The sequence below is a fragment of the Megalops cyprinoides genome, chromosome 24 (assembly GCF_013368585.1).
Source record: "Megalops cyprinoides isolate fMegCyp1 chromosome 24, fMegCyp1.pri, whole genome shotgun sequence".
NCBI lineage: Eukaryota > Metazoa > Chordata > Actinopteri > Elopiformes > Megalopidae > Megalops > Megalops cyprinoides.
This window is the reverse complement of record NC_050606.1, coordinates 4661947-4688244: the sequence shown is the minus strand read 5'-3', so window position 1 is coordinate 4688244 and position 26298 is coordinate 4661947. Positions and strand designations below refer to the sequence as shown.

General features: G+C 42.8%; 1 protein-coding gene across 1 annotated transcript in view; it reads left to right on the top strand.

Annotated features, from left to right (window-relative positions):
- Window positions 1-26298, top strand: part of LOC118771197 (receptor-type tyrosine-protein phosphatase N2-like) — a 151644-nt gene that overhangs the window by 82708 nt on the left and 42638 nt on the right. Inside the window, exon 12 of the mRNA XM_036519106.1 lies at window positions 4720-4784. Within this exon, the coding sequence (XP_036374999.1) occupies window positions 4720-4784 (65 nt within the window). The remainder of the gene's footprint in view (window positions 1-4719; window positions 4785-26298) is intronic.

Here is a 26298-nt window from a genome sequence, read left to right as displayed (position 1 = left end):
GCTACCTAAATATACTTTTTATTGTTTCGGCCACATAGAAACGTCAAACCTAAAAAAAGGAAAGCGAAACGAGAAGAGTTTTCTCTGCAATGTCTGATAGCACAGTCAATAAATGACATGAAGAGACCAACGAAAGAGTGGTACACTGGAAGGCTTTGAAGAAGGTGTAAGTCAAAGGAATTGTAATGATAATGTTAATTGTTAATTTCAGTCACCACCAAACTCTGGATGTGTAACAATAAAATAAAAAATAAAACCTGTGTATATTTGTAGGCAACTAAAGTCCAGACCGTTTGGGCTGAATGCCTCCTTGGACAAAAAAGGAGAAAAAGACCAGGAGGCACTTTCAAATTCATGCACAAACCTATGCAAGTTTTGCATAGTGCGCACTTTATTTGTAATTTTTTTCTGTTTGCCAGTGACACATCATTTCTAAGTCGAGCAATCACAAACTTCCACAAAATAAACACTTTTCATTTCGTGTTCATGTTCACAGCATCGCTAAAGTATAAGTAAATCATACTGTTTTTTTCCCAATCTCATCTCATGAAGTGTAACTGAGTTATGATCAATACTTCACAGAACGTCTCGTGTCTGAGATGTACTTCAGTGCTGAACATGTACTGGCGGTTTGTAGTCCTGCGTTTCCTGGGCGTGCTCTCATTACAAAACAATGCTATGTAATGAAAAATGTTTGAGGAAGGGTTCGCTTTGGCATTATTAAGTTGACAAAATGTGATGGAGTGTTTTTTTTTTCCCCCTCACTCTCTACTGAGAGGTAATAGGTCTAAACCCCAGGTGTCCTTAGATGCTATTCCGCCTGCCTGCTTTTAATTGTGTTAGATATTGCACTGTCTTTGTGGAGCTGTAGTCTCATATTGCTGCTGTTTTTTTTATTGCAGTTTAAATTACTGGAGGCAATAAGGCAGTGTGGGGGAAAAAAAAAATCATTTGAACAGATTGAATGCTGAAATGTTGGTACCAGAAATTAAATTAATGCAAGTGAGACTAAAACAATATCTAATTAAAACCATTTGAAAAATGACTTGAAAATTGGCTTTGACATCAGCATTTTACTGCCTATCATAAATATCACTGGATGTCGAGCTGTCTTTCACTCACACTCAGACGCGCGCGCACACACACACACACACACACACACACACACACACACACACACACACAAACACACACACACACACACACACACACACACAAACACACGCACACACACGCACACACACACACAAACACAGAAACACACAAACACACACAAACACAGAAACACACAAACACACACAAACACACGCACACACACGCACACACACACACACAAACACAGAAACGCACAAACACACACAAACACAGAAACGCACAAACACACACAAACACACACAAACACACACGCACACACACGCACACACACACACACACACACACACACACACACACACACACACACACACACACACACAAACAAACACAAATGAAACAGACAAGATATTTTCCGAAGCTTGTTTGTCTGTAAGTCAGTGGTTTTCCTCTGTATCTTTCATTCCTGTCAACAATCCATTTTGATTATGGGAATGGAATTTTGCTACATTCATTTTTAGCATTTAAAAAAAAACAAAGCACATTGTGATATATTTTAATTTGTGTAGGGATTCTTATAATATGATCACGTAATCTGATTTATATCTGTGTACTTTGTCATGAGAAATTGGGTTGTGTGGTGAGTGTTTGAAGGATTGCGGCTATTTTTTTTTTCCCATTACTGGTTTGAAATGCGCAGCGAAAATATTCCTGGTGCGGAAGGCATCCATTCTGGGCTTTGTGTCAGTAGACCCAAACCTCTCCCCTTGTCAATGTTGAAAAATGGCCCATTTTGAAACATGGCTATTTTGTTTTCCTTGCGGGCCTCCATTACATTGAGTTAACATAAAGGAGACATTAGGCAATGTAAGGTCTTGTGACAAATGGTGCTCTCATTTCTTGAGTGAGAAAAGTAGTCACGGGTATTTTTTATTTATTATTTTTTTTTTGGCAGCTAAACGGCATCTGCACTTGTAATTTAGGTTACACCCAAGTGATCACTGAGCAATTTCAGTCAATGCTACTGTAAACTCTTCATCATCAAGAGCACGAACACATCCACATCCTGTCCTTTTTAAAATTACCTTGTAGAATGAAAGCAGCAGGCACTGCACAACCCTGAGCAAGTCAGCCTTCGTAGGATGACTCATTTGGTGATTTTGTAGCACTAAGAGTTGCTAATGTGTTTGACTTGAACACCTATCGCTGTGCAACTGGTCTTGAGAATTATTAGCTTTAAGGCATGGAGTTAATCCAGTTTGTGTTTGCCCGTGTAAACACCTGGTACCTGCAAGGAGCTTCGGCGTGAAACTGGCACTAAGGGGAACAGTAGTATGTAGAGTGCACAAAAAAAAAGCTTCACAAAAACTGTTCTGGCCACACCCAAAACTAGCGTTCAAAATCACGCCAGTTCTGTGTTTTCGAGGGCCGCTAAAAGCCCCTGCTGCTGTTGGGCCTCACCCATCGAGATCTTCTGGGTCATCTGGGCAATCAAGTGGGGGGGAAGGGGGGGGGGTGCTGTCTGTACTGCAGAACAGGGGCCAATGTCGGTGAAGAATTGATCTATATCAGCACCCAAGAGGACATATGCAAATGTAGTTTATTTCCCCATTCAAATGTGTGGCATTTGTGTAAAATGATTCCATAATCAAATTCACATAAGTCATTTCTTTGTAACAAAAACTGTGATTATCATTTTATTTTTTGACACAGAACACTGAATCAGATTGAATCACGCCCAAAAAAGAAAACCCACAAAGCAAATGGCCCTCTTTCATTCTCATAGTGTATGTTGCATGTATAATTACTAGCAGTATAAGCTGACCGAAATAAAACCAAGCAAAAAAATAAATAAATAATAAGAGGTAAAACAGAAACATTTTGCTTTGTGTGTTTACACAGCAGCCGAATAATTCGTATCTGAGTAATATAAATGTAGAGGCCACAGCGAGCTTTGCCCAAGAGCGTATTATCAGCTTGCTGATGCTTTCATATCAATCATTTCTTAGTCGTGGGATCAAGTCCTTGATTAAAATCTCCCCTCTTGTGCTTGTAGAAGGGAACAAATCATTCTAAACTTGTTTTTGGGAAGGAAAACCAGCTCTCCTCATTTAAAATTTCCCAAGGCATTGTTGTGCTGATGTTTTTTTTTCTTTTTTTCCCTGCATTTTGGTGACATTTTGACACCCCAAAAGGGATGCAGAGATTTTGAGATGTTCTGAGTCTTTTAGAGTTTGTTTTAAAATACCGGGTACCATTGTGTATTGCCACTGGTGGTATGCATACTTCACAATTTCCATTCCTCCCTAAGTTTTCAAAGAATGAAGTATATGTTCTCCTTAAAACACTTTTACATCCTCTCAGATATTACAGGGGGTTAGGCGGGGTTGTGTATAACCCCTAAACCCCTGCAAAGCCAAGAGTTTTTTTTTGTTGCATTTCTTGGGGTAGAAATTGGGTGCTCAGATGTCTGGACAAACCAACGAATCAACGAGCAGAGAAATGCAAAAACCTGTAACGCACTGCAACCAGCTGGAAGCCATGCTGTAATAAGGCAACATCTCTGAAACCTGTGCAGCGAAAAAGGAGGTGACTCTCCGGGAGGGGCGCGCTGTCGGGGTGTCGGGGTACCCCCCATGTGAGAACGGACCACTGTGGGCCCCCCCCCCCCCCAGGATTGGCTTGTCACAGTCCCATCAGCAGCGGCCCGGAGATGCATTGTGACAGAGCCATTAAGACCTCCCTATTGTCATATTGATCACAGACGAGACAAGCCGTGGATCTTTTTTTTTTTTTTTTTCCTGCTGGGTGAAATAACCACAGAGCAGAAGCTTCAATCACATTACCCCTTTCCAAGCTACGTGCGTAATTATATGGAATACTGCATAAATTGTCAAGTGCGAAGAATTATTCTGATAGATTAAAATACTAATTAGACGGGCTATCGCAGAATTTTGCAGAACATTATAGGGTTCGGCTCTTTAAGGTGATTTGCATATCCTTCATCTGATGAATGTGTCAACAAAGGACTTTATTTTTTTGTCTCACTTTGATGCATTCACATGCAAACAAACAAAATAGAATTATTCATAGATTTCATATAATTTTCATTATCTGTTATGCAATGCATAAAATAGAAGACCTCCAAAGTTTCATTTGATCGTGTAAGGGTTTCTATCTAAGTAATGATAAAGATTTATCGTTTCTCAACATTTATTGAGGGCAATATTTAATATCAAAAGAAAGAAGAGAGATATGCGCAATAGTAAGTAGGGGGAAATTGGTTTTGCACTCTTTTGATAGCTATAAAGATCAATGAAAAGCAGCAGATATGGATTGTTTCAAACTCTTGAATAAATGATATTTGTGTCAAAAATGCTCTGTGTGTGAACCGAAATTGACATAGCTGGCCTTGGCAGCACAGAGAAAATGCCTCTAACTTCAACCCTGTTCAGCACAGGGTGGACACAGCTTTAAAGGCGTGCAGTGGGCCAGTGCCAAGGTGTGTTCGGCCACGCCCAGTTTTAGCTGCACGGAGGAGAGCCCTCTCGAGGCAGCATCCACAGGTGCAGACAGGTGGTGCTGCTGGCTCACCTTCCTCTCACACCTTATGTTTTCCTTTCACAGCTCAGCGGAAGGACAGGCTGGAGAAGGAGACGGGCCTGAGGATCCTGGAGACCGGAGTCACTGACGTGAGTTTGAGAAACAGCACGTTTCCCTCTCTCAGACCGTTAGCAGCGTTGCCCGTCTCATCTCAGTCTGACTGGTGCTGATCCGCAGGGGAAATGCAATTAGTCCTCTCTAGCGCCTTATTGTATCTTTGCAGAGCATATTCGGCGTAACTGTTGGGTTTATTTATGCATGCATTTGAAGGAGAGTCTCCTCTGCTGGGGTGTGTAAATACATTAGATAGGTCTTGGTAAAGGCAGAGGTGGGTCGGGGCCCAGTTCGGGTCAGAAGAATATGGAAGTGGCATGAAGTAGTCAGAGGTCTAATGGTAGTGAGCTGGATACTGGTTTACACCTTAATAGCCATAGCAACGCTTGGATTGGCAGGTGCGAACCCTGAAGACGAGATAAGATGCTGAGCTAAACACTAGACCTCATCCTGCCAAATAAATAAATACATGAACTACGATGCCAGATATGAGTGTGATTCTACTAACATAGTTGAATAAAGGCAAGTTTCTAAAATTGAGATCTTGAGTGAATTAGGGTGTGAATTTAAGTGACAGGACACGCTCCCAGAGTTTAACGAGATGCGCAATTGCCAGTTAGCTGAAGTGTGTGACAGTGCACCCTTTATAGTGCGTTTTTTCTCACAAGACCAGCTACAAACCAGAGCCTCTTTGCGCTAATGTCGGTAGACAGCATCGAGCCTCCACAATCAAAACATTTCTCTTTTTTTTTTTTTTTTTTTTTGTTTTATTGCTGGCAACTTATTGAAGTGAAGTAAGAACGCTCCAATTCTGTGTAATTTCTCTCTTAAATGGGCTGCTGCCTCTTCTCTGCTTTCAGCGATCGATTCAGCTCCTGCTCGTCTTCATTGACCTTAATTCAGATGCAAGCTGTCAGTCAAAAAAAAAAAAAGAGAGAGCACTCTCCTCACAGCAATGGGAGTGAGTGATTCCAAAGCGGCCGCAGAATAGTGCAATTGATCCAATTATCACCAATTGAACTTAATTTTCTGAGTGTCTCTCCAGGTATTAGGATGGCCCTCAGTTATTTTTTTTTCTCCCGTAGTGGTGAGGTATTCTAAAGTGTAATTCCTTTCTAAACGCAGGCTTGGCTATACCTGTGCAGCGTATCGTCTGATGTGACGTGAGCTGTAAAAATGATGGTTGTGGTACCTTGGGCTAATTTGCTGTCTCATTGGAGGTCAGATATGGAGTCCTACAGCAATGTGTGGAATCTAAGATTGTTGCATAATGGTTGCATAGCAGTTGCATTAAAGTTTAAATCCCAAAGTCTGAGGAAGATGGTTGCATGGTTGCTTGGACTAAGGCTAAACTTACTAAAAGATAAATTCATAAAAAGTCATTTGGAGACTTGTGGGAGAAACTGTTGAAGATACAAAGTGCTCAAACTGGCATAAATATACATGATAAAAATACTAGAACTTGTGGCAGACTCTCAACATCTCTCAAGCCGACAAATGCCTGTGTTCTATGTACAGAAAGAAACTTGATAGGAGGAAAAAAAAGAATATGGCCAAACGAATGGCCTGACAGTTATAATGTCAACCATTTTGTTAACCAAAATTTCCCCCCATGGAATAATTTGAAATATCAAATTGTTTTCCAATTCTGATGCATAAGCGGCCGTTTTAACTTTGCACAGTTATGCACTATCTTGTACTTTATGGCCTTGGAGAAATAGCATGTTGTTCTTTCACACTGGTAGTCTTTGTCGCACGGTGAGAGAGCAAGATAAGAGGCCACAGTAATCAGATTATATTTGTCCTGGAGTACCATGGCTCTCCTGTGCATGCTTTGTTCCAGCGAAATTAAAAACGCTTTGCGATTTGTCCAGAAAATCCTATTTTAGATAGTATGGGGCGGCATTAATTGAGGAGAGAGCCAGAGATGCAATTAGACCCGTTTCACGTGGCCGTTTGAACTAATTGTTGCTCACCAAAGGGCCCTTTTTCCTGAAGACAGTTTTGCCCAGAGATCAAAGTTCTCTCTAATCGCACTCAGTGCTCCTGTAGCTAGCTTCCGCTAAGCATGCAAATCAGTACCTTCACAGCAGAACTGAGCGTGGCGGTTTTTAATGTTTTTATTATTTAACTGCCATTGATTGCTGTTGAAATGAATGGGGAATGAATTTGCACAAGCAGTGTGACTCAAGTGTACATGATTTTGCATTGATTTAAAGTTAACGAGTCGCAAAGACAGACAAACAATGTTTAAACCCCTCGTGAACTCACAAAGGGAAGGTGCCCCCTTTTGCGTGGGAGGATAGAAAAGGTCATAGGTTTACAGGCCAACGTTGCTTTCCTTTAAACGTTCATTACAAAAGTAATTTTGAAGATCGTACCGATGAGAAGCTGCGTATCTGCATTTGTGATAAAGGATATCCAGATCGTTCACTCTGAGGTGAAAATCAAAGCAAGTGGCTGTCGATTCACTGGCTGTTTTTATAAATCGAAGTTGCTCTGTCGAAATTGGGACTGATATGGTAATGCGACTCACCACGCCCGTCTGCCGCTCACAGGCATCCTGGGATACCTCTGGAGGTGCCCGGCGAGTCTGATGCTGCGGCTTGTGTTTGGTGCTGTTGTCACCGATAACAACAAACAAAACGCCTCGATCGTTTTCCAGGGTCAGCCCCCACCCCCACCCCCACCCCCACATCCTCTCATCCCTTTGTCTCACTCTCTTAATTACTCCGTCTCTCTGTATCCACCCACTGTGATTTTTTTTTTTTTTTTTTTTTTTACACAGGCTAACCCAACAGTGGCTGTGGGCTGCGGCTATTCATGTGTCTCCTTTTGTTCCTAATTAGGCACAATCATAGAATTCTCCACAGGAAGTGCAGGGAAGTGGAGGGAAATGGAGGGACGTCTCATTACGGCTGAAATAAATCAGCCCGAGGTGCTGAATCCCATTTATTTTTGTAGTGTAAATGGATTAATGCTGCATGACTGGAAGGGTTTGAGGTGCCCTCGGCGTGCGGGGCTGGCTGTGAGGTAGCTGAGGGCGTTCTGGCTTTGGTTAGGTAAATGCACTGTTCAGACCATGGTAATATTTCACATCACATTGTGAGTGTGAAGAAATGAGGCGTGTGCCGCTTTTGGTCTATCTCCGCAGCGTGGGTTGTGTCACAGACCCTGAACAGTAAATCAGTGTTACTGTCATTTAGAGTACGGAAGTGGCCTTGGAGTTTTTTTTTTTTTTCTCTCTGTTTGTTTGTTTTCACTTGGCTTCCCGCTCTGCGGTGCGGTCGAACCCCGGGCCGCGGCGGGCCATGCCGTCGCGCTGCGCTCTCCTTCGCTTCCTCTGTTTTTGTCTGTCCTGTCGGTATGGAAACCAGTCAGCAGGCGGCTAGGACCTCACGCAGACTGCAGAAATGGAGGCGGAGGTCTTCCATTAGCTGAAAGCCCGGTTCACGGCAGCGGGGTCACACTTGGGCGTCCTCTCCAGGTGGCGGTGGAGGGGGGGGGGGGGGGGGACCCTGAAAGACAGGGTTCCTCGTGATCTTCCTTCATTCTCAGAGCACGAGGGCATGATTAACTCCTCTGACAAAGTGCTCCAGACACAGATAGCATCAAGCGTTTCACCCTTTGGGAAGTCACACGCAGCTGTAAAATGCATTCCGCTGTCGCGTGCCGCTCGCAGATACCACTCCGCATATGAGTGTCTCCCTTCATTGGTGTTGATACCTTTCTGTAAATATGATACAAACACACAGCCACAGATACAGACGTACGATTGTGTGTTTGCCAAATATGATAAAGGCTTTCAGGAAATGTATGGTTTCATCTCTCTTACTCTGAAATACTGTGTTGGGCTTTTTTAGGTTAATACATAACATTAATATTTCTTGAGTTACCTTTTTTTTTTTTTTTAAAAGTGTAGAGGAAGACATTTTGACAGAGCATGTTGTCTTTTGCAAGAGATCTTCCTGCATTGCTTTAAGTTTGCAGCGAGACATGAGGAGCACTGGCTCACCCGTGTTTGGCAGCAAACTGTAAAATCCTATGCAGGAGCATCACAATGGCGTGAACAGGTCTCTTCTCATCCCCTCAGATTGAGGGCCGTAACGTTAATAACAACTGCTCCACTTCAGCCCTCTCATCTTTGCTCCAACTTAGGACTTAATTACTTCGTTAGAGTCGTTGATTGGATGATAAATTGAATCACGTGTTGCTCCCGTTGGTCAATCGGTCACCTCTGAAGGCCTCCAGGCTGTGGATCTCTGCAGCGCTGGTGTGGATCACCTGTGTGCGAGGGCACGGACAGCACCTCAGAAGGCCTCTTCTGACATTATTGGCGTTTAGCAGACGCTCTAATCCAGTTTTGTTATGGTTATGGTTTTTTACAATGTTGTCCATTTGTCCAAGCACCTTGCCCAAGGGTACAAGCAGCAGTGCCCCAGTGGGGGAATCGAACCGGCAACCTTTCGGTTACAGTTTCTGCTCCTTAACCACTGTGCTACCCTGCCGCCCCAATGCAACGAGTGAGAGGCAACCGAAACACGACAGGGAGGAAACCACTCACTCACAGCTGCAATCTCTCATGCTACCAAAGCGTTTGAACATGCGTTCATTCCGTCAGCAAGCACATGTATGTGCGAGAGCACAGCCTGACTTGATAAACATGGACGTTAATATTGTCAGTCGGTAAGCAGTAGAACATTTCTGATTGGCATTTTCAGATGTGTTGGTTTTGGAGAGGAAAATTGCATCAGCCCAGAAAACGCAGTTTGAATAACAAAGTGAAGAGCTAATCATAAATGTTCTTTAAGCACCAGTCTGGAGGGTTCTGCACGAAGCCTTTCAAAGGCGCTGGAGGTTGGTGCCAAGGGAAAGTGTTTGATCAGACATACCTGGCATTTTTAATTTCATTTTATGATATGTGCTTGGTACCACCAATTAAATACAATTAAGCACAAACCCTGGAGTTCATCTTTGAATAAGTTTTATATTTTACAGGAAAAAAATTCTATGCTGCAGTTACATTTAATATAAGACACCATATGTATATGTATATGTGTATATATATATATATATATATATATATATATACATACATACATACATACACACACACACACACACACACACACACACACACACACACACACACACACACACACACACACACACACACACACACACACACACCAACCTATATAATTTAGAGGACTGGCACTCAGTGACAGGTTTAAATAATACATGACCTCAAACAACCTGTGGAAGATCCAAGCATTTTAGCAGGTGAGCTCGTTTCCAGTGGGTCACAGATCATGCTTGTCTCTTTAAACATGAATGGCTTTTATGTCAAGAGTTAGAAAGTGACCCAATATTTTGGATTCCATTAGAGTTTGAATCATTACCTTTTATAGCTCTGTGTTATTGTCTGTCTGTAATTCGGTTTCTCGGCAGGGGAACCCTGTCTTGCACCTCCCTGAGCTCAGGTCGGTTTATATTTCTGGAAAAATTATAGTCTCACATTTGAAAAAGAAAATGTCCAGCACTGTAGAAGCAAGCAGTGAAATGGAGCATTTCTGAATTGCCTTATTTGTCCACAGATGCGTTTTGAATATTGTGTGCAAGTTCAGGCAGAGGGTTGTGGAGTTCAACAGCCAGAGTGAATTATTTTTCATGGTCACTAAATAAAAATGTATCGTAAAGTGGACAGCAGCCTTGTGTGTTAGATAGTTTATGTATGAAGAGGCGTTGATCATCAATCAGTGAATTCCCAGACTACATATTAATGGTGAGTGCAGAGATTGCTGGTAAATCAAACGTGTGTGGGTGTGTATGTGTGCTTGTGTGCGCGCACACTTGTGCGTGTGCGCGTACACTTGTGCGTGTGTGCGTGTGTGCGTATGTGTGTGTGTGTGTGCGCACACTCGTGTGCGTGTGTGTGTGTGCGTGTATGTGTCTGTGATTGTGTACACTCGTGTGCGTGTGTGTGTGCGCACACTCGTGTGCGTGTGTGTGTGTGTGTGTGCGTGTATGTGTGTGTGATTGTGTACACTCGTGTGCGTGTGCATGTGCGTGTGTGCGTGTGTGTGTGTATGTGTGTGTGTGTGTGCGTGTGTGCGTGTGTGTGTGTGTGCGCACACTCGTGTGCGTGTGTGTGTGTGTGTGTGTGTGTGTGTGTGTGTGTGTGTGTGCGCACACTCGTGTGTGTGTGTTTATGTGTGTGTGATTGTGTACACTCGTGTGCGTGTGCGTGTGTGTGTGCGCACTTGTGTGGATGCGCTTGTGTAGGTGCTCATTTTCAGAATCCAGTCGAGCTCCTGGTCTGAAATCTTTAAGCATATCCGTTCAGTTTCTCACGGCTGCATGATGGAATTTGACACGGGAGGAATGAAAATTAGCATATAATCCCGTCATATGTCAAGCAGAGGAAAAAAAAAAGGCGCTCTGAATGGCATTTTGTGATAGAAAACAGCGCATACCCACACAGTGCCGAGACCTCTGGAACACTGCAGGACCCATCTGCTGGAAAGGTCATGGGTGATCTCACACTGTTCCTTGCCTGACTATCGGGTCTCCCCAGGACAGAGAAGGAGACAGAATAACACAATGCACAAATGGATCCCGCTGCCCTTTTAAAAACATATTAAAATCCAAACAGTTGCCATCAACGCAAACAAAAAAGAGAAGAAAAAACTGTTACATTTGCCAATACATTCCCCACTGGTATGGATATTTTTTGCATTCTTTTATTTGCAACCTCATTTACTTGACAGATAATCTTTAGCAGATGTTAATGGTATCGCCACATAGACAGAAACTGTATTTTTATAACTACATTGCATAAAACGCATCATGATAAGATACCAAACCTGTTGTTACATAAAATTATTGGTATCTATTGATGAAATTAAAATCTGTAATATTGACATAAAAGCGATGTGTGAAAGCTAATTTTTTTTACCTGCGATTTTTCAAACAAAGGAAAATGGTCATGAAAGGATTTGGGCAGTAAGTGCAGGGAAGTTGTCCTAATGGTCACCTACATAGGATTGAGTCATTTTAGAGACTATCGCCACTAGCATCTCAGAACCATTGCCCAGTGCCCGCTTTATTTTTAAACGTCCACGGCTTGATCCTAAATAAAACATCTCCATAGTCAGCTTTTCAGCTGTAGAGTGTGAGCCAACAGGGGTCCACATTTTATTTGGAGTTATTATTAAAATCGATAATTTAAAGCATTGTGTCAGCATGAAGCAGTAACTTCAACCATGGCTGAAGGGCGTTATTCGGTTGTGAGGATAACTGTACACGTGTATACCTGTACATAGATTGTGAGGATTTCTAGCACATTTCAAAAGAATGATTAACAAAGGCATTACTGATGATCTTCTCACCGTGTGCAGTTTTTGTCATTTTTAATCAGGACACACACGGTTTCGCGAGCAATCAGCCTTCTTCCATTTCCCTTCCGTGTATTAGTCCTGGACTGTTACATTGCCTACCTGATCAAAATCAGCAGGAAGTGTATTTAACAGTGATTGCTAAGCAAGGTCTCGCTGGGATGGCGAGCAGCTTCCTGTCGCCCAAAGTATTATCACATTGCAAAGGCACGTCCCCAAGAGAGAGGGATTCAGAGTTTATTCAACACATAGACGGAGCAATCTTTCTTCCGCTTGACCTTGGTAGCTTCTATCAGCTAATTAGTTGTGAGGAGATTGCATCGTTTCTATGGGGACGCATATGTTTTATCAGTCTCTGAATAACACGCGTGTCCTCCCTCAGAGAGGGAATAAATCACATCTCCATTGGCAGGTTCAGATTTGACCGGTGTGATCACGCTATCGCAGTTTGAAAAGGTCTGATTGTGCACCGTGCATCTTTTTTGGACATCTCTTGCAAAAAAAAAAAAAACAACTACCCGTTAGATGCAGAGCTAGACAGTTGGTTTGGGATGGTGTGTTCTTGTCTCAGGGGAATCTGCTACAATTAAGCGTGTTGATCCGAATCCATAAAGCACACCAAGCACAAACCAACCATTCTCTGGGATGTGTTTTTTTTTTTTCACAACTGAGCAGTCACAAATTAGGCACAAACACAGAATTGAAATATGATGCATTATTCCTTCAATCTCAGCCAAGGTTCAGGAGTCACCACACTTCTTGGTTCATATTTTTATTAATTTCTCCAAATCCAGCCAGGTTTGGTGCAGTAATTGACGAATAATTGATTGTCTGATTATTCAGTCAATGTGTGGGTGGTATCTGCCGCAAAATACCCAGCAGTATCCCCCAGACTGAGATTTTTTTTTTTTTCCTTGGCGTACCATTAATTCCTCCTCACCAAAGCAAAGTTAGATGCCTGTTTGTTCTTTAGTAGCACAGAACAGCGGGGTTTTACATATTCTACAGAGCTCTTGAGGTGATACTGCCTCACCCCGTAGCTGTCAGTCCATGTGACATCCCTGCTTGTATCTTCATGGTCAGATTGACAGTTAGTGATGTCACTGCCATGATTTCGTTCGGAGGGAAAATGCGGTTGGTGTCGCGTACCTGTTTGCGGTGTGTTCATTTGCACCAGATGGGGTCCTGGTGAGTCAGAATGATAGATCGTGGTCAGCCATGGAGGCCACAAACACCCACCCCTCACGGTGTGGCCTGTGACCGTAGCATCTTTATCATTCTAAAAGTGAACGTGTAAGGCTCAGGACCGACATCTGTTGTAAGTGCACTTATGAGACGATATTCACGGTTTTTGAAGATCAGCAGAACGAATGTCCCCTCATCCATTTCTGCTCAGTCTTCATCACTGTGCTTATGTACATGTCCTCTATGGGAAGGATTTGGCAAATATGTTTTTTTTAATTCCCTTTTTACATTTCTATTTAATTGGATTTCAATACATGTTCAATATTTTCATACTATTAGAATGCTGTTCCTAGCCTTACACTGTCTTACATTCAAGCGAATGAGGCGTACTGGCTGATGTCAAAAGTGAATTTCATTGCATGTATGATTCAAAAGGAAAAGGGTAAAACTTAAAGTCTGATACACTGCTCAGGCTACAATAAATATAGAAGAAATGCCCTCATTTAGATTAAAATGTTTAGTAAAAAGGTTTAGCAGTTTTATGGACTGTATTACTCATCTTCCAAAATGTGCTTTAGTGTAGTTGTTTTCTGGAGATTTTATCAGTTCACTTTGTGAAGGTGCTTTATTTAAAGATGTGTGATCAAGTGAGGCTCACAAGCAAAAAGCCGTATGAGTCAACATTATTATTATTATTGATGATGATAATAATCCTTGTCATGTGACATTGTAATGTGAAGCCGTGTTAAAGCTGGCAAAAAAAGACTTCAGTGTCACAGTAGCTGAAGCACTAATGACTGAGAATCCTGTAGGTTCCTGGGTGACAGTCACATTACTGTGCTGTTATCCATCTCCATCGCTCTCCCCTCGAAACTCCGCTGAACACCGAGAAAAGATCCTTCATTACAAACCTTGTGTAACAGCGTTACCGTTGGACTCAAGAATTAACTTCGTAATTTGTAATTAATGCAGCCTGGTCTCTCTCTTTCTCATCTGCGTATGATATGGACAGATGAAACTGTAAAATATATGTAGAAAGATAGCAATGATGTAAAGCCTTTAAAAAAACAATTAACAGGAACACAGAGATAAAGTATGAAAGTGAATTAAAACATGAAAACATATACAGGCGAAGAAGACCTCTGTACACATTTGAATCATATTAAAACGGAGAAAAACAAAGAAAAAATAAAGACTGTATATACATATACACACACCCACACACAAACAAACCTATACACACACACACATATAGCATGCATGCATGCCTGTGTGTAGCATAAGGGCACTAATTTGATTTCAGTCTTCCTTTCCACCGAGTTTAAAATAACTAAAAAATGTTGTTTACCGGGAGGCGGAGGAGCTGTTGGACCCCCTGCCTGGGCCGCAGCTGGAGGAGAAGCGCGGGTCTAAATGTCACCGCCGAAAGCCCTGCAGTGGCATTTCGGCTGTCACCCGCGGGCGGGCGGGCGGGTTCCCTGAGCCAGCCCGGCCCCCGCGCAGGTCGGCCTCACGCGGCACGCCGGCGAAAGCGGAGTTACGCTCCGGCATTTATCAAACCGCAGATAACCTAATAGATGTTGCAACCTCGCAGGGATAATGGACGAGAACAGCGCCGGTTTCCGCTCGGAGCAAAGCAGCCTGGGAAGGGGTCTGAAGAATGATAGCGGTGGGAACTGCATATTGCAGAAAACTGCACTTCTCTTATTTCCTGCTGCAAATTCATTTATTCAAAATATATATATTTTTTTGTCTAAAGAAGTATAATTGTTTCATAATACGACTGACACAGTGTTCACTGAGATCCCGTAGGGATTAATAATAGGCTGGTATTGTTTACTTGTGTGTTTATGAAAGTAACAGAAATTTCTTCTGGCGTGATTGAGGAGGACTGTTTATGATGTGCTTTGTCCATTAAAGAGACAATGTCTGCATGTATAATTAAGAAAAATAAGGTAACAGCCCTGGGGAATTTAAAGGTGAACATTTAGGTATGATTGATTTGCAACAGCTGAACTGCCTTTTAATTATTTTCACACTTTAATTGGATTAATAGCGTACCAAACAGGAAACATCTTTTTTTTTTTCTTCTGACTAAGACCATAAAAGAAACTTAGATCCTTGAGAAAAAGCACATTACGAAAGGCTAACTGAACATAATTGTGTCAGTGTGGTAAAAATAAAATCAAAAGCAGACGGATCGATCTGATTGAAAGGGCAGTTTAAGTGGCAGCGCAGACGCATGACAGATTGCGCATATCATGCTGGATAATGCAGAATGAACGGCAACAGCTGGCGAGGAGATCAATTTCTGCGTTATAAACATGTGCATCAACGCAGGAAATATGGCTCCTTGTCTAATATACGGCTCTGCTCTGTGAATTTCAATGCCCTGACGTGTCCTGTGTTTTAATGCCAGAAATCATGCAGGAAGTGTGGGTTCATAGGCGGTGACTGAAGTGATTCAGCAGAACTTTGGTGTGTGACCACACACACTGCAATAGCCTAAAAGGTTGTTTCCATTGGTAGCCCCTCCAATGACATGGGTCAGTGGTCCTTCAGTGACCCATTGTAAGACATTGGACTTGACACAACAAACTTGGGGCTGGCCTGATACAGCACAATGCTGTGATATTAACGGTATTCCACGTATATTGCATGCATAAAGCGAGGAGTCATGGAATTGCAAACATGCTCCGTGACCATGTAATGAGGTTTTTTTTTTTTCTCTCTCAGCAGTACATTATTGGTGGTGTTAAAATACGACACATGGAATTAGGTTTTTTAGCAGTGCGAGGCATTAGCAGTAAAACAGTACCGCACTATGGTGAAAAGACTTACTGAGGCGTGCGGTTTGCTTGAAGGATGTGTACCAAGAGGACAAAAGAAAACACACTCACACAGAAGTCCCTAAATCCTAAATTCACAGCCTCTGAGTCCCTCGCTTAAGGGTGAAAGCTTTTTTAAAACCCGGCCCGAGACAGAGGCTGCCAGGGACACGCCACTTTTTCCTCCCCGGGTCTCCGAAAACCGATCGGCGGGGGCTCATTAGCATTGGCGGCGCTTCCTCAAATTAGCAGTAATTAAGCTGTGAAATCGCAGCGATTGCCTTAAGTCGGGGCGCCAGCGTCGGGCTGTCAGGAAGAATCACGGGGGACAGATCAAGTGACCTGGCGTGCCGCCACGTGCCCGCGCCGCTGGTGAGAGAGGGGCAGGAGCGTCGGCGTCCCATTTCTCCCCCGTCCCGCGCTGGGGTGGGGGTAGCATGGGCTGGTGTTCAAGGTGTTGGCATGGCAATGGCCAGGGGCACGGAGAAGCCCCTGCCCCAGCTAGTTGCAGTTAATGAGGAACGTAATGAAAAATTACGCCCTCAAAATTACCGCATTTTTTCCCTCCTCTTTCCATAACTGCGCACGCAACCTAAAATGACACTAATGACCCTCATGACAAAAAGTGACAGTGACTGCGCTCTGATGAAGAATGGTAAGACTTACAGGGGCAGTGCGAGACAGCACTTCCCCTACCGTCCTGTTCAGACGTGAGTTTGAGCACTGCTCTCAGAGGGGCCCTGCCACACCATATACATTTACCCGATGCCTCCAGGCTGCTGTTCTCATTGCAGCTAAAACTAGCAGAGATGTACAGTATGTTTCTCAGCAGACAGTACATCTCAGCCCGGGTAACCATCAGGTATTTACCAGCTTTGATGCTCAAGATCTCGATATATACATCTAGCAGTTTAGCAATCTCCCACCCCAAAACTGAATACCTTTCGCACGTGACCCAAAAGAGTCTTTATAAACTGCACCGCAGCTAACTGCTGCTCCAGTCTCTTTGTATCAGAGGACTCCCTGTTGTATTGAGGTTTCCCCGTGTCAGTCTCTCGGGGCCCTCGCCACGGGAGTGCTTCCTAACAGGATCTGCTTTCTCGCAGAACGCTGTCGTCGCAAATTAGCATTACCCGTAACAGCAGCTGCCGTGTGTGTGTGCAGCGTTACAGTGAGAGACATTACCTCCATCAGATTTTACTGCCAGCACTGGGTGTCTAGTGCAGGAAAAGGGACTAGATGCTCTGTGTTAGCTTTTACAATTTGCTTAATGAAATCAGCTCACCAGAAGTACATATCTGTGATATAGGTAAATTGATCGTATTTTATACACTGCATTGCATTATCTTCCCAAAAGATACCATTGCCTCTGGGTGGCTCATGAAATTTCTCTTTTCCATGTTGCCCATGTATGTAGATGGACGTTTTTACAGAAGAAATTCAAATGAAGTGCTGCACACTCAGGGCGGCAGTGTAGCACAGGGGTTAAGGAGCAGGACTCATAATCAAAAGGTTGCCAGTTTGATCCCCGCTGGGGCACTGCTGCTGTACCCTTGGCCTCAGTAAATATCCAGCTGTATAAATGGATAATATTGTAAAGAACTGTAACCTATGTAAGTCACTCTGGGTAAGAGTGTCTGCTAAATAATGTAATGTAATGCTTAGGTGTATACCAGTAGGGTCCCAATCAGATATTAGGACATCAACATTCTCTTCTGTTCAACTTTCAGCATGGCACCATTCTGGAAATTAGATGGCACTAATGACAATTTTGGTACGATTATTGAAGGTTTTTTATTGACTGACTATAATCTGTGCGGTTCAGATATCCACAGGTTAGGCATGCTACAGTTTCAATGGCTGACAATAGAGGAATTCACAGATGAGAATTAGTCCGTACTTCACCTCAACACGCCAGTAATACCTGACGTAATTTTGTTTGACATCTCCTCCAAATGGGGTTTTCAGCTGCAGCAGACTGAGCCTGGAACATAACATCTCACATTAAAGGTTTCCCGGTCTTATTATTTTATTTAAATCGCTTTCTGGAACTCGCAAGTACACTTTTCTTTTTTTTTTTTTTTTTGTTGTAAAGACATGAAATGAATTATTAAAATGTATCAACATCGGAATGCCTATTATGTTTGAATACCAGAGTTGAATATTTAAGGTGGTCTTTGAATTATCCAGTGTTGGGCCCTACTGAAAGGTCGCAGAGATGGTTGCTTCTAAGGTAATGTCTGCTTTAGATTCTTCTCTGGTATTCCATAACTGCTCACCCATCCACTCCTCTTTGAAGTCTACACATCTAAAGGTAGTCGGGAATGGAGTCTCTGTGGTAATGCTAGCTTGTGGTGTTATTACCTATGCGCAGCTATTTATGAAGTACAAAAGGAACGCAGCTGGTCTCTGGAAGCATGTAGCAATGGTTATGATTTTCACAGCAGCAGCAGCATTGGCTGTGTGCTATAAAAGGCTTCTCCGTGTTTAGCACTTTGCACGACCTTTTTGTTTGTCCGGCAGTCGCCATGCAGGTATGGTAATAATCGCTTGTTTGTCACAGTTAGCTTCCACCGGGTTTAATTCTAACATTCCACCTGGCTTCAGTTTATGGATTAGCGTTATACGGACATGTGCGCCTGTCTTGCAACCCCGAGAACGGTTTTACACTCATGTCCGCGTCGGAGAGTGCATGTGAATCTATCTTTAATTCTGGTGACCAGATTAGGTAATTAATTGCTGTTTACGTCAGGACATCTCCAAGGTCTCTCAGCGCCCTCAGCAGCTAATGGCTCGCACTACCTGGGCGTCCCCTCCTCTCCTCGGACGCTAATAGCGTCTGTCCAAATGCAGGCCGTTAAAGTGGCGTTCGAGTCGGATCGGTATGCGGAGGAGTACTGCGAACGCCTTCGGGGCGATCGGCCGTCTGCAGTACTCCGCTCTCCCTCCTTCAGCGGCCTTCCCGCAACGCGATTCGAGCGTGAGGTTCCTCTGGCCGAGCGGGCGACTTCGAGGCGCCGCGTCTCTGCGGCGTGCTGGTTCTCCTTTTATCGTTTTTGCTTTATTTTTGCGTGCGTTTCGAGGTGTACAGACCTCCGCTGCGTTTACCCCTTCGGGGGACCGACAGAAAGAAAGCCGTCTGATCGGTTGTGGAGATTGAGGAAGTAATGCCGGCCGAGTTTACAGTGATCCTCCAAATGAAACCCATCTCTCTCTCTCTATCTCTCTCTCTCTCCCTGATATGAAAGCCGTTCATCACATGCATTGATGTGGCTTCTGCGCAGTGAGTCTTAATTGCAGAAGCGAGTTCGACCTGAAGTAACCCAGGACAGCGGGATCCTGTGACACACTGCGCACCACACTGCCTCAGGGTGCAGACAGCACCTATGTCGTACAGATGTAGGTCTGCTGTGTGCTCTGCGGTGAAGAGAGAAAGAGGCCTCTTCACAGAGAGTGTATGGATGGTGTTTCCTGCTGTCAGAATCCGTTCTTTTTGGAGTGCATTGACCTTTCTTTCACGGGGCTGCAGGGAGCTGGAGCTGAACCCAACAAGCAGAGTGTTAAAATTATGACTGCTAGCTCCATCACAGGACACACTGATACACACTGACACACATACACACACACACACACACACTCACTCTTTCTCTCTCTCACATGCACACACACACTCATACACATACTCACAATTTAATACTTATAAAATTCATTTTTTACATTTACATTTACGATTACTGATGACCTGATTTCTCTTTTTGACATGATATTATAAACTGCAGCAGCTGAAACCCACCTTCATGGGCTGCGGTTCAAAGTGAAACGCTTTTTGACCATTAAATTGACAGTGACTCAGACCGTTCAGTGAGTGTCAGAAAACCTCGGGAGTCCATCTGAAGGGTTTTGGGTTCACCCAGATCCCACGTGTTCGGTTGGAGTATGGAGGGGAGACGGATGTGCTGTCTAAACCTGCATACCTTTCGGAATCTCAAATACATCCCGATTACAAACAACATGGCCGCCATCACTCCTCTCTCCTTCTCCCCGTCAAGACTGTCGGGAATGTGTGGGTGATTCAATCTGGGTTTAAGGATAAGCGAGATGACAGGCGTAGAATTCACCTTGATCAACATCATGTTCTCAGCTGCTTGGCATGCTAAAGACCCAGCTTAGACCCACACAATGGGGGGGAAAAAAAACCGTTTCCTCCCTGTAATCTTAAAGTAGCACTAGAAATGCATGACTGGTGCTTGCATGCTTCCAAAGGAGCGTCTGAAACATGATTTGTGTACATGGGGAAGAATGATGGAAATTTTCGCTTGCAGAGAAGGCTTTGTTCTCCAGAGCTTCAGGCTGAGAATAGAAGCTAGTCTTTATTCAGGGAAACCTGCGCTTTGAGAAGCTTTCACTGGAGCCACGGGCACTGTGCGCTCCCCCACACACACACACCCACACCCACACTCACAGTCACCCTCACACACACACACACACACCCACACTCACACTCACAGTCACCCTCACACACACCTCACTCACAATCACACCCTCACACACACCCACACTCACAGTCACCCTCACACACACTCACTCACAATCACACCCTCACACACACCTCACTTCCATTCACAGTCACCCTCACACACACCTCACTTCCATTCACAGTCACCCTCACACACACTCTCACTCACAATCGCACCCTCACACACACCTCACTTCCATTCACAATCACCCTCACACACACTCTGACTCACAATCGCACTGTCACACATACTTCACTTTCACTCAGTCACACATATATATATATATATATATATATATATATATATATATATATATATATATATATGTGTGTATGTGTCTGTCTTTTTAATACCTTGACAAACAAATTCTTGTTGTGGTCATTTTTCCTTGCATCTTTCAGAAGCTGGAATAATAACAGGTATATCTGATACAAATGGACCTTCTGGTATTTAGACCTGTGGTCTGTTTGTGCAGACAGCTGGAATTATTGTGCTTCTCTTAGATGCATATCTACATTATCATCAACACTCAGATATGTTATAAATAATTTATCAAGGTTGTTCTCTCAATCATATGCACAAATTGGGTTTTATTTCTGTGTGGATGGATATTGTGTCCCCACTGCCCTTACACAAGGTGTGAAGCTTCCTGAAAATTAGATTTAAATATAACTGCGCCTGTGAAATGTGTTCAAAGATGGAGCTAAAGCCGGCTTCATGTCCTTACACGTATCTTTTGTTCGCATATTGTGAACAAAACAGGACAGAAAATGGGCTATGTTCCATGTACCCAGAATGCAATGAGTGAATGGACAGAGATTCTCCTAACATGTGGCGCTTATCTCCTGACTGTACACATCAGAGAAAATGTTTCCAACCTTTGCATTACTTTTTAGAAAACTGTCAAGTTGACACCCTTGTGCTCCAGTTTGGAGCATGTCATATCTCTCCTTTTTCTAAGGCATTAATGAGAAATACAGGCACAAGTTAAAACATTGTGAAAAGTGATGTACAATATTTTTATTGTATGTTCATGTTACGCTGTCTTTGTGTGAAGGGACCCAATTGATCTGTTTGGTGGAAAAAAACACATTAAAACACAAGAATAATTGTTATGCAAAAATCAGACACAAGGATATTTTTGTATAATACATGGCATTTTGCTTAGCATGCATCTTGGATATACTGAACATGGAGACAAAATGTGCAGGTTCCTTTATCATTCATGAAAACTTTGCATCAGTCATAGAAGATGGGAATATTTCCAGTTATGTGGGAACTCATTAAAAAGTCATGCTGATCATAATGAAACTTAATGAAGATATAGTATTCTCCGCTCCATCACGACCACTGAGACGCCTTTTTCTCCTCTTCTTAGACTTGCATTAGCAAAGCCTTTTTAGGAATACTGCTGTGCAGTCTTATCTGCAGACTGCTAATCCCCGTTCTCAAACCAGACGCTGTTTCTTGTGGCAATTTTGATTGAGTTTGGATGTGGGAGACCATTTTCAAGGCGACGAATTGCCTGGCTCAGAGCCTCATGGTAGAACTACCCACCGTAGTCCTCGCTTGCCTGAAATAAGAAGTGTGATCGAACAGCATCTCCGCAGCATGCGTCCGATTTGAAAAGTGCTTCGGCGGTCTTGTCGTCGTGTCGTTACGAGGACCCGCCGATGCGTCTGAGCGTTGCTGCGTACGTGCAGCGTGTGTAAGTCGGAAAGCTGGCTTTTGAAGTGCGGCCGCCCACTGATAGCGCCTGGCTGCAGGTGTTCCTGCAAAAGCCACGCGTTTGGCAGGTGTTCTATTGTTCTCCCCGCCCCGGCGCTTTGCGTCCGACGGTGTCACCGTCCCTCACGCTGTGACGCAAGGCTGGCAGCTCGCTCCTTTTTTTTTTTTTTTTAAAGGCCTGCCGTTTTGTAAGATTCTCAGATTTCCCAGCATCCTTTCTGCTGCTGTACCATGCTGGGCTTGGTTTCTTGATTTGTCCACACCTCACACGTTGAATTCAATGTCAGCGGTTGCTGCTTTCTCAAAGACAAAATAGTTTCATGTTCTCCTTGGCTAGGTTGGGTGACATTTTTTTCTAATAGGGCTACTTTTGACTGTCTGACAATATGGTGTCAAAAACCTTGCAAAAAAACCAAAGAACCAAACAGGCAAGTCCTCTCTGTCTCTGAACCAGTGGCACAGACAGTGCACTGATCAAGCACTGAACTGAGATCAGTTTGCAGTTTCACTAAATAGTTATGGTTGCTATTGAAGTTTAGCAAAACCTGAATTGGATGTTAATAGCCAAATGAAGCTGGGGTCTATGTTAGCGTTTTATAGTTAAGACTGTGTTTGAAGAGTATAAAGCTCTTGCAGACTTACTGAACGAGTGCTTCGTTTTACTTCGAACCATGGTCTTCACCTTCACTAGATAGGAAGCAAAGGATAAAACCTGTACAAAACCAGAATTCTGTTTAAAAAATAAATTGTCTTGTTCCTTATCTACGTCAAAAGAACTTAAAACAATACTTTTTTTTCCAGCACTTGGCAATGGCAGCATCATTGAGTTTATCAGTGAGGGTTTAGATTGTAATGAAGGCTAGGCCTCTTGGTCTCTTTCCCGTGTGCGCCAGTGTGAATTGCACAGGAAGTTCGGCCTGGCCTCCTTAACGAACAGCGGAATGAAGCATGGGGGGCACTTTTGTTCACAGCGCCATTACGGGGAAGTGACCTTTACATCTCAGTTCCCTTTTGATTGTTTGCTCTCTGAAATATCAACTTCGCACTCAGGCAACGCCGATTTTCCCTTCTGAGTAATGAGGGCTGATCTGGAAAGAAAAGCGTTTAGTTATTATGCAGACTGGTCTTGGAATAGGCTACAAAAACAGTTCAGTGTCCAATGGCAGACTTCAAAAATGCAATACATTATTGCAGTATATTTTTATGCATGCATCTATTTCCCATTTTAAGTGAGTGATTAAATTAGTAGTATCTTGGGGTGTGCGTGTGTGTGTGAGTGTGAGTGTGAGTGTGTGTGTGTGAGTGTGTGTGTGTGTGTATGTGTGTGTGTGTTTATGTTTGTGGGTGTGTGTGTGTGTGTGTGCTGAATGCAAAGTTGAAATTACTACAGTGATTCTGCACAAGGTGTTCTGTATATACATGAATAAAATATAGAGGACACATTTATTCAAAATATGCAAAATACATATGGCTGTTTAGTTGTGATCCTTGGAATTTAGTTTGTATTGATACTATGATTGCTGCATTTGCTCTTGTAATACTTTTGATTGCACTATTAATTAATCATTAATTCAGTGTATTCAAAAGTCCACAGGAGCTGTGTAGCTATAATATAAACAAGGTAATGTTAACACAATGTGTAGATATCTAAACATATATCTAATATATCATCCATTACTCATCATAGTTAATTTACAGATGATCAGATTTGTCGTCTTTTCACATGTGAAGGGGTTTGTGCAAAAAGACACTTGTAATGAATGCTTATTTACCTGACCTGATTGCTTTTGCCTTTGAAAATTTGTTTGATTGCAAGGCCTTATTATATGTATGTGATCAATAATTCTCCAGTAATTCATGGCGACAGTAACATAGGCTTAATGAGCCGCAGTTATTTGTGCAGTTTAATGAGTCTTATGGTCGGGATGGTTGAGGGAGAAAACGTGGCATGGAGCTCTCAGATGTCATTCACACTTTCGTCTCCCCGTGGAGAGTGTTATTGCAGGCTGTTAAGTGAGATACCTGTGCCTACACATGGGGGATGTGATGACCTTTAGTGAGAAAGGAATTCTTCCTGTACATTTAAAGCACCATGCTGTTCCAGCACAGCCTGTTGGACTGCACAGCATGCTTATGGGTACTGGCATTGTGGTTGCATTGAATTTACCCAACCTTTCTAAATCACAAATCTGTTTATCTGTCAGTGACGGCTTATGAAGTCTGATTTTACAGAGCTGTAGTGTATGTTTATTTAGCAGACTCTTTTATTCAGACAAACTTACATTGCCCGCAATTTTTACGTTGTTCATTTATGTACTGTAATGTTAACTGAAGCAATATCAGGTTAAGTGCCTTACCTAAGGGCACAATCAAACTGGCACTCTGAGGGTTACCGTTGAACCACGCTGTGTTAATGGTTATACGGACCTTTTTTTTTTTATTATCAAATACTGAGGTGTTCATTTATGTAACGTGGTATGTAAAATTTTTAAATTTTGTATTCATTGTTTTAACTGAAACATAGAATACATTAAGAAAATCCCCAAAAGACTATGAGATTAAGGATGTCAGTTATTACCTGTTAATCTAATTTAGTGGTATGCAAGTTGCCTATGAATGGTTAAATATTTTCATTATGTAAAGGGGTCAGCAGATGACCAAAGTTTGGGGACCCCTGTCACTTTATAACATTCTGGATACACTGGCAATGGGTATTCCGAAGAGCTAATAAGTATTGCTTGTAATTTGTCTTTAAATGTTGATTGAATTTAAAGAAATTCTCTTTTGTTATTCCTTACACCAACCTGAGATAAGCTCAGTAGTTCCTAGGACTGTCAAAAAGAAATGTTCAAGTAATTTAAGAAGAAAGCCTAAATTAACTTAATTTAACACATGTACAAATGGACTACTATACTGTATTAATGGATCAGGAATATTAGTTAACTTGAGATAAGTCTGTGTTTAGAATAAGAGGAAACGCTGACACTTTGAGTGAGATTGTTTTTGCTCTTTATTTGGTTGTACAGTGAGGCATCTAAGTTTTTTTTTGAAAATAATCTGATGCAGTCTTTTAATATTTGATTTTGTTATTATTTCTGTGAAAATACATTGGGAGAAAGCTAATTTGTTGAGTTGCTTACTTCGCAGTTGTTTTATAACTAGCCTGCGGTCAAGATGTTAGTGTGAAGGACTCATACAGTTGTTCTGATAGGAAGAAGGACATGGTACAGTTAGATATAGAAGGGACCTATTAGAGCAGCATTTAAGGGTCACCCTGCCCCTGGGAATGTAAAGTATAAATAACTCTGGGGGTACGTTTGAACATAGCTGGATAGAGGCTAATGCTAACAAACCCAGGGAATGGATCAGTCTGTCAACATTTTGAGGGGAGCTACAGAATCTGAGATGGTCTCATAGCTTACCAGCCTGCAATGAAAAACAAGGGGAGAGACACAGGAATATATCAGTATTTCCACAGTAAAAAAAAAAAAGAAATGAAAAGGATTTTTCATTTCAAAGAAAGGGACAGTGCCGAGTTAGAGCCACGGTGTGATATGAACAAATGATAACGAAATCCCTGAAAAAGAGTGTTGAAACAATGCGCCCAGCCTTGAGTTCTCCAGGTACCTCAGTCGAGCCTTGCTACTCTTTCGTATTTTGTTCTAAATGCAAAGCAGTGATTGGAATTTGAATCTGAAGAGTGGCTGTGTCCGTGCATGTGTGCGTGTGTGTATGCATGTGCGCTTGTGCACGTATGTTTCCTGCTGAAGTCGAGGCTTGACCTGTTCCATGATCGTGAGAATAGTGATAATAGTGACCCGAGACCTGCATTGAAGTGTACGATGTGAAACACTCTGCTTGTGGGGACACAGTGGGACCCTAACGTCGACCTGC